The following is a 9539-nucleotide window of genomic DNA, read 5'->3' on the forward strand; positions in this document are numbered from 1 at the left end:
AAAAAGTTCTTCTAAACACGAATAAGATATTTTATTTATTGAAATAATCCAGCAAAGTTAATGCATCTGTGCTTTTTCCATAACTTACACAGTCATTGCTGAGTTTGGTGGCCGCTAAACCTACAATCATGTGACAGTTATGAAGAAATACATGCACTCCGGTCACACTAATTTGACCTTTAGTGTGTTGCAGCACAATAGGCCAGTGTGATTTTATGAAAAGCTGGTATAATTAAAGCTCCTCACGTGCAGAATTAATAAGAAAACATTTAAAAAGAGGAAGAATTAATATAGAAGCTTCCATTATAATCTTCAGTAACTGAAAGCAAACAGCAGAAAGCATAACAAAGCATTTGCAGGTTTTAGCTCCTTATTCTACATTTATGTCCAATCATTTATGGATACATTTTTTTTAAACTTTTTTTTCTTCTAAAAGGCAGCTCAGTTGATTTCTGTCTAACACGAAAAACAGCTCTCGCATAACCCTGGATCCCCTACACCCTTGGTATATTTTCACACAGTGCACATGTGTTTACATAGAAATATTTGAATAACATGAAACTTTCTCAAACAGGCCAATTTGGTGGGCTTGTCTAAACATGCAAAACTACTGGAAAGTTGCCAGCAACGTGTCACCAGATGTTCTTGGTTACTCCTTAGTATGATGAAGGCTGAGTGTGTGTGCATATATGGAGAAATGCATTTTTTCCACCAACAATTCTGGTCACATCAACCAGGTCACCAGCAGCTTTGCAAACATCACACAGGCTCAGAGGCACTAAAGACGCATCCTGATCTGGAATCCATTTCACTCTCCTGCAGTGGGAAGGTTAGGAAGTGCAGGGGAGATTAATCTGACCCAAGATCAGGATCTTCAGTGATGTTTTTTTTTCCACTCTGGTTTGGAAGATTTAGAAGTCGGGTCCCTCCTTCTTCAAGTTTTTGTAGTCTGTGGTGATGGCAACAAACTAGGGCAAAAGCAGAAAAAAGACTGTGTTCATGTGTGTCGATTTAACAATCAGTCGACAATGAAAGCCAATCAAATTGGAGTTTGTGTGCTGCATTACCTTGTATTGGTATGTGGGGTCAAGCTTATTCCATGGTTCTGGGTTATTGGTCTTGTCCCAGCTGAACACACACAGAGAATTGGGACATATTTGACTCTTTAGAAATCTGACTTAAAAATGAATCAAGCTCTCATTTTCCTGAGAGCTGCCCCCCCCCCCACACACACACACAACATACACTTTATCCAACTGATAAATAAAATAAAAAGAAGCAATAACAACAAAAAATGGAGGGTTGGATTCAAACTCAGCACCGAGTGGTGCTTTCAGTCTTGTGTGCAATCAACGGGAAGCTAAAGAATGTTGTTACACTTGTGAGCAATTAATGCTGCAAAGAACCAAAAAGAAAAGAACAGCAAATCGACAGTGCACCATCATGTGAGGTTTTGTAAAAAGCACTTAGCACTGTCTGCTGTTATTGGAGTTTCATATATCAACCACTTGAATAGCAGCAGGAGGAGAGGAAGTCCAAGCAAACGGATAAAAGTAGGCAGAGCTCCCTGTTGACAGAAACTATCATGAAACAAATCCCTCCTCTTAAAATGCAAAATAAGCATTCATTTCTTCTCCACACGCCTTTTAATAACTGCTAAATGTGCATTTCAGGGTGAAACAAAGACCATCACAGGAAGGAAGGCTGAGTGATTTCTTTGTTTGGAGTCCACCTGTGATCATCCTGTAGGGGGGGCAATAGTTGCTCTTTAGAAGTTGGGTGCAATTAAAGTGAAAACAAAACTAAGCAGATGTGTAAACCTGAGGAAACACAGCTGTCATAGAGTCTCCCAGCAGCGTTTGCTGTGAGGTGAAACATTTAATTAAAAGCTGGGGGGGGGGGGGGGGGGGGGGGGGGGGGGGGGGGGGGGGGGGGGGGGGGGGGGGGGGGGGGGGGGGGGGGGGGGGGGGGGGGGGGGGGGGTGGTGGTGTGTTTGTGTGTATTTAGCTTGTTTTTCCTTTCCTCATTAAAAAAACAACAAAAACAATAACAGCAAAAAATAAATAAAATTCCCACATGTGATCAGAAGTCAGAGTGAAATCTAAGGATCCTTACGTAACATGGGGTCCTCTGGCCAGTCGGATCAGATATAAGGATGCTCCACCCATTCCCAAACAGATAAGAAGAACTGGGGGATGAGCTACAGAAAGATGGAGATAATAATAATAAAAAAAATTAAGCTTCTACACATATTTAAGGCTTAAATTGTCAAAGAAAATATTTTAGCCTACATGATTTGCATTAATCTGCACCAGTGCGTTCACTTGTATACTGACAGCTGTACCTTCGGCAGCACGACCAGGGTGCTGTTTTGGTTTAACGCAAAGGAAATTTGGTTTAAGAAGAAAGAGCAACAAACTCAGGAAAGCTGGTAAAATACACTTCAGTCGGATGCCTTCCAGACCACCCTGAAGACAGATGAAGACCCCAGAGGCTGCCATGTCCAATGTTGATATCCAGTGAAGTCATTTGGATATTTTTCTACCAGCAGCAGTTAGTTTGTCTTATGTGATTCAGAAAATACAGAACTCGCTTTTATCTGTCATTTTCAGATTTATATCATAGAATTTGCTGTGCAGTAACACACAGCCTCACAACAGCATTAAAATATGCTAAATCACCACCGGCACACAAAATCCCAATTTGAGGTCATAAACAACAAAAAGGCATTTCTGCTGCACCATACGCCCGTACGCTATGTTAAACAGCTATTATCATAATGGGAAGCAGTTACTCGTTTTCCACACTGCATCATCTTCAGCCTCGTGGCTCCTGACACTCTGCAAGCTGAATGTCTCAGTAAGAAAAGCACATTCTTGAATTTCAAGACAGATGCAGCACTTTTTTTTTTAAAGCTAAGGTGAAGAGCGAAGTGAAGCAACTTATTCAGCTGTGAGAAACTTTCTTCTAAATTAGCTGTCAGCCTTCAGCAATAGCATCATTTATTCAAAAAACATATACTGGGTTTGAAAGTTTGAGTCTAGCTTTTATAACCACTGTAGCAGAAGAGGTGATCTGAGCAGCTGACCATTACAGCGCTGGGGATTAACTCTCAGCCTGCTGTTGCTCTTTCACACTGCATCAGCCCAATGAACCTGCTGACACAGTACTCTGTGTGTGTGTGTGTGTGTGTGTGTGTGTGTGTGTGTGTGTGTGTGTGTGTGTGTGTGTGTGTGTGTGGTGTGTGTGTGTGTGTGTGTGTGTGTGTGTGTGACGTGTGTTTCTACATAATCAAATCTCAGAGGGAAATATTGTACCTTTGACTCCACTGTCAGTTACATCAGAGGACAAATTTCCAGAAAAAAACTCTTCGCCAGGTCAAAGTTTTCACTTTTCCCTTCTTTAAAAACTCTTTTGTGTTCGCTGTATTGTGATTGAGAATTTGATCATAGCCCTGGCATAATGTTTTTCTCCTGCCGAGCTTCTTTTCAGTATTGCTTATACAAAGCTGTGTTCATAACTCCATCTCCTTAATACCTTTTGCGTGTGTGCACATATAGCACCACATAAGCACACTCTCACCTCCGTGTTTCACAGAGGGTACACCAAACCTGCTGAACTCCATCTGGTCCAAAAAAAAAAAATGTTTTCTTTCTCTCGACCAAAGAATCTGCTGTCACTATTCATTAGGCCTATTTTCATTTCATGTCCTCTGGCAAACCCTTACTTTACAAGCAGTGATTTTTCTGCTCTGACATTCCCCGCAGAGACCGACTTCCTGCATTGTGCTTTGCATTGTCTGAGCCATCACTGAAACACCAGTTTTCACAGATAATCTTTGTGCCAAGAAGCACTTGCCTGATTATTTTTTGATGCATGGTTGAATAAATAGTGTGCAGTATGCCGACGTTTTTATTTCCAATTGGCAACTGTGCCTTCTCTTCCTGTCCCCCCATTAGCTTTGCTTTTTTTCAGGTTATGCACAATGGCCCACTGATAATCCTGTACCCTGCTCCATCTTTATGAAGTCATAATGGTAATTATTGAGAGGTAAGACATGTTTTTGAGGTTATAATAATTTTCTGATTTTCACACACTTGTAAAACTGTATTTTGAATAATGAGGGATTTTGGACACAGGCTTGCAGCTGCCCCACCTGTCTGTCTCTTTCTGGTTTTAATCACTCGTTCCATCTCCCTCCGTCCATTGTACTGACTCTCTGTCTGCTTTCCCATCTGACCAACTACGCCTTCATCTGGCTTATTTTCCGTCTGTGGGGCTCAGACTTTCGGACTCTCTCTAACAGCCTTTTGGATTCTCCGTCTTTCTGTTTGTTGTAACTTGATCAAGGAGGGTTGTAGAGTCTCACAGGGATTTGCTTCCTGCAGCGCTTCTCTCACTCTCGCTCTCCCTCACATTCTGTCTCCCAGCATCTCTGCCTGTCAGGATGATAGACCATATCACGGAGCGCTGGTAGAGTCTCATGCGGATTTCTTCCCCGCTGCTTCTCTCTCTCTCTCTCTCTCTCTCTCTCTCTCTCTCTCTCTCTCTCTCTCTCTCTCTCTCTCTCTCTCTCTCTCTCTCTCTCTCTCTCTCTCTCTCTTCTCTCCTTTCTCTTCCTTTTCCTGGGAGGCCAGTGACAAGAACTTAAAACTCTGTCACTCCCCTCTCTGACAGCAGAGCCGGTTAAAAACTGCAAAAAAAATAATCCCCTACCCTGTAGGAACAACTCAAACTTTAAATTTTATTACTAAACATTTCCTAACTGCTTAGATTTTGTCAGTTTAGATTTAAAGGGTTTGCAGAAGTCATGGATGTGTTTTTGATGTCTTAAGCTTCTCAATTCAGCTTGATTTCGAAATGAGGCACTGGAGTAACTTAACAGACTGAATTAGAGCTAAGACTAGATTAGATGAAAGAAAATTAGACTTCTACACGTACCTACTGCTTTAACCAATTAATTTACCTATATGCTGCGCACACTGTATCATGATGCTTGTCTCAATATAGACACTAGAATCAAACTAGTTAGGTGCAGCTCTTAACATACCTTATATTAGGCTTTATTGTTGTGCAATATTTTCTTTGAGCATACAGTAAATCAATAAATACATAAAAATTTTGTGATACTGTTTGTATTTAAGTGGGTCTGTTGAAAAACTGTAATTGAATACAGCGGGTTTGTAGCCTGTGAGGAAAAGTTTTACATTTGGAAGTTAATCTGATAAATTTATGTATTTGTAACATACAGAACTGACATAAGAAGAAAGAAGAAAAAAATAACCATCACCGGATTTATGTGTTAATCTAACTCAGAAGTAACAGTTTCTAGTGCAGCTCTGTTTACCTTCATTCAGTGAAACATATATAAATATTTCAACTCACTGATCCTTTTTGATCTTACAAAATATTTATAAGCAAAATTTCAGAAATGCAAAGCAGCTGGTGGATTTCTATTAAAATGTGAGATACATGTTAAAATATGCTGGACATAAGAAATGACTTATCAAAACATGAACCACCAAAAAAATCGGTCAAGAAATAAAAATTACTTACACCAGGGTGCTTCTTAGCATGCTCGACTGCTGCCCGAAACATCATTGCTCCAGTTTGGAGAAATTCAGGAACAATGCATGAAAAGAAATGAATCAGGCCTTTTGTTCACAGCAACCACAAGCTTTGCACAGCCGTGCACAGACAGGATTTAGACCTGTTGCTTTCTGTATGTGGATGCAGGAGAGGGGGGAGGAGGAGGAGGAGGAGAGGAGGAGGAGAAAGGGGTCGTTTTACATGTGATTACAGCCAGTGCCGTTCCCCTGTTGGGTAATTACACTGTGCTGGACACTGTGTAATAGTTTGTAATTCAAACGGAAGCGTTTCGCCCTTTTAAATTGCTATTTGATATTTAGAATAGAGATATTTGATACTATCAGGCCATTCAATTAAAAGTAGTAGGGTGGTCTCCTGCTGAGACCTCAGAGGCGCTTTCCCTACCATTTCCTTCACTGTGTTTAAAGACTTTTCGGTCATTTGGGAGCTGACTCAAGGAAATGGAAAAGCATACGAACACTGTGTCCTTTTAAAGGCCATTAGGGAATATGGACCCTTATCAGCTACACAAAGAGAAGACCCAAACACAGAATGAAGCTCTGAATGAGAACCATTCTTGTCTGAGCGTGTTTTGATTCTGAATAATGAAGTTAACCAAACATTCATTTCACTGTTGCTAAAATGAAGTTTACGCAGATTTAAAAACAAATGTGTTTTTCGTGATGTGTGCGTGTTGCATCCTCTTCAATGACAGATTCTCCCGCGCTTGATTATCTTGGCAACCAAAGTCAAGGACACTCAACCAGCATGTTTACATCGTTTCAGCCCTGTCAGAGAGCTAGATGCATCCCACGTACAATGACAATAAAAGGCTATTCTATTCTATTCTATTCTATATTGCAACTCAGCATAACTCATCTAAAAAAAACAAACAAGAAAAGATGCAATCACAACCCAGTTTAGTCTGAAGACCAAAAGTAACACGTAACCTTCACATGACACCCACTGCTGTGATTAAATGAAGGTAAAGCCATCAATCAACAGAGGTCAGGGCAGCAACACTGATCAGCTACACTCCTGTGTACTGAAGGGCCTGTTGCACTGAATGATGATGACAGAAGTAGAGCCACTAACATACGTGCAGTACGCTCATGTAAAATGCACGGTGTGTTTGGTCATCAAAAGAAAATGTCCCAGTCTGGCTAATGGACCCGTGTCTCTGATTCACTGTGCTTCAATTTAATTAGAAGGGCAAACAAATACAATTCAATTTAATAAACAGTGGCTTCACTTTCAACTCCACAGACGTGTTGTTGCAGTCACCGTGGATGTCTGCGCCAGATAATAAAACAGCATCATGGTGAAATAAATAGTTTTATATCTGCGGGTGACATGTTTTAATTTTTTAAACAATATTTAAGCCTTTTTCATTTTGGATCATTTGTACAGCTAGACCCACAAGGCTTTCCATGACAGCAGAGATTCATTATAATGACTTCATCGGCTTCAGACAAGGTGCTTGCAAAAGGTAATGAATCCCAGAGTGAGACAGGGCCATGGTCCCTCCTGTCAAAGTATAGTGTGTGTGTGTGTGTGTGTGTGTGTGTGTGTGTGTGTGTGTGTGTGTGTGTGTGTGTGTGTGTGTGTGTGTGTGTGTGTGTGTGTGTCATAGTGGTTGTCAGACCTTTTGCAAATTGCAAATGAGTGCCTGGAACTACTCTCAAAGACACTGTGTGTTTAGTACGTGTGTGCCTGTACTGCTGATGCTGTGGAAACATGGATCTTTCCACACGGTCACACTGTATGGACTTGTCTGCCTTTTGGGAGCAAAAATTAAGTGGACATAAAGTAAATTATTCTGTTTTAGGTTGAAAACTTGTTCTAAAAACTGTAAAATATACATTAAATATAAAATAAAGATTAAAAAACTGAATTCATTCATCCCTGGCTGATGAGGACTGTAGAAAGGAAACTCCCTACATGAACCTGCTCACAGCAAAGAGAGTTTTTCAAACGTACATTTTTTTAGTCACCACAGGGCAAACCTGTTTTAGTTCAGTTATATTTAAGAGAAGGCAGACAGCTAATATCTCCAGAACTGGATAACTCACACAAAAACAACAGATCTATAATGAGGAAAACATCTAAATTTAGCTTAGGGTTTTAATTGAAAACACTACAAGGACAACACAAGGTTGAAAATTAGAAATATGATTGCTTTTTTAAAGAATATATGCTCATTTTGAATTTTATGCTGCAAGTCATTCACTACTGCGGTGCATCACTTCCTTTTTTTTCAGCGTGCATGTGGGAACTGAGGATATCAGTTTCTGTAGTTTTGAAAGCAATTTTTTTCATATTCTTTTTGAATGCAGGTTTTCAGTTCAGTTCGGTGCCAGTTTTGTCATTTTTTGAAGAAAAGGTCTGTAGTAGGTCTAAACTGCAGCTAAGCCACTTTAGTACACAGACTGTTTTAGTCCACAGTCGTGATATTGTAATATTTGGGGTCTGGCACTGTCTTGCTGAAACATCCAGGCCTTTCCCTGAAAAAAGATGTTGCTTGGGTGGCAACATATCATCCTCCAAAACATGTGGAAACAGTCTTTGTAAAAAGAAGCACAATCTCCAAAGTCCCAAGTTTTATATATATCAGGACATAATAAAATAATCTGGTGCTTTGCAGGCCTTAGATTTAGCTGAATATACCTCAGATGAACTTCACATGACATATTACACAGTGTCATTATTTATTTAACAAAATTAATCCACAATACAGAAGCTGTGTGTGAAAAACTAAACATGATTCAGGAGCTTGTAGAACCACATTTAGCAGCATCACTTGAATTAATTGTTTTCTAAATGACTTTATCAGCCTGTCACACGGTCGTGGAGACATTTTGGCCCACTCTTCTTTGCAGCACTGCTTCAGTTCATTGAGATTTGTGGGCATTCATTTATGTGTGTGTTTGAGGTCTGGACTTTGGGCCATTGCAGCACTTTAATTCTTTTATTCTTCAACCATTCTCTTGTAGATTTGCTGCCATGTTTAGGATCATTGTCCTGATCCAGTTCCAGCCAAGCTTTAGCTGTTGACCGCTTTGACTTTAGAATACTTTGGTACACAGAGGAAGAAGAAGAGAAGAAGAAGAAACAGCCTTTATTGTCCCACAGAGGGGAAATTTGGGTGTAACAGCAGCCGCAGTTATTATAAATATAAATAAAGATATAATAATTCACACTATTAAGAAAAGAATATATATAAAATCAACAAACAATTTAACCTTTATACTACTAATAATACACTATATACAATGTACATGATGTGCCTGTGTGTTGAACCTTAACAGGCCGGACTATTTACAGTATATTATATTATCCTACATGGTTCATGGTTCACTCAATGGCTACAATGTGCCCTGGTCCTGTGGCTGCAAAACAAGCCCAAATCACCATCATTTCACACCATGCTTGACAGTTGATTTGAGGTGTTGGTTTGATATGCTGTGTTTGGTTTTTCCATTTGTGACGCTGTACTAATTGGGCCTGTAGAGGTTGAGATGTATTTTTTGTTTTTTGTTTGGCTTTTTTTTTGGAGATTCTCTGTTCATTACACAGTCTGACGTAGGGGCGAATTTGCTGGGATGTCCATTCCTGGGAGCTGCCTTGGATGTTTTCCACTTGTCAATAATCTTTCTCACTGATGGACTTTAAATTGTTTGGTAATTGACTTATAACAGTTCCCAGATTGATGCGCAGCAACAATTGCTTTTTTAAGATCATGTGGATCTTTTTCCTCTTTGGCATTGTGTTAACACACACTGAATGCTCCAGACCAGCAAACGGCCAAAACCTTTGGTTTTACAGAGGTTCTCACACCTTCCGATCATTGATTAATAAAGACTTTTGATTAGCATATGTCATACTTGTCCTGTTTTGTTGTTCATCTGAGGCTGCATTTAGCTAATTCTAAGAATTGCCAAAGATCAGAT

The 9539-nt window shown here is 40.0% G+C and overlaps 1 protein-coding gene across 1 annotated transcript; it reads right to left on the reverse strand.

The window, feature by feature from the left end:
• Nucleotides 1–12: 12 nt before the first annotated feature.
• Nucleotides 13–5743, reverse strand: LOC115782895 (NADH dehydrogenase [ubiquinone] 1 alpha subcomplex subunit 4-like 2). Its single transcript, XM_030733393.1, is given in 5 exon segments — nt 13–968; nt 1068–1128; nt 2116–2182; nt 2185–2200; nt 5557–5743. Coding segments are annotated over 5 exon segments (246 nt in total). The 5' UTR covers nt 5602–5743; the 3' UTR covers nt 13–911.
• Nucleotides 5744–9539: the final 3796 nt, after the last annotated feature.

This window comes from Archocentrus centrarchus, chromosome 7, assembly GCF_007364275.1.
Source record: "Archocentrus centrarchus isolate MPI-CPG fArcCen1 chromosome 7, fArcCen1, whole genome shotgun sequence".
NCBI classification, from domain to species: domain Eukaryota; kingdom Metazoa; phylum Chordata; class Actinopteri; order Cichliformes; family Cichlidae; genus Archocentrus; species Archocentrus centrarchus.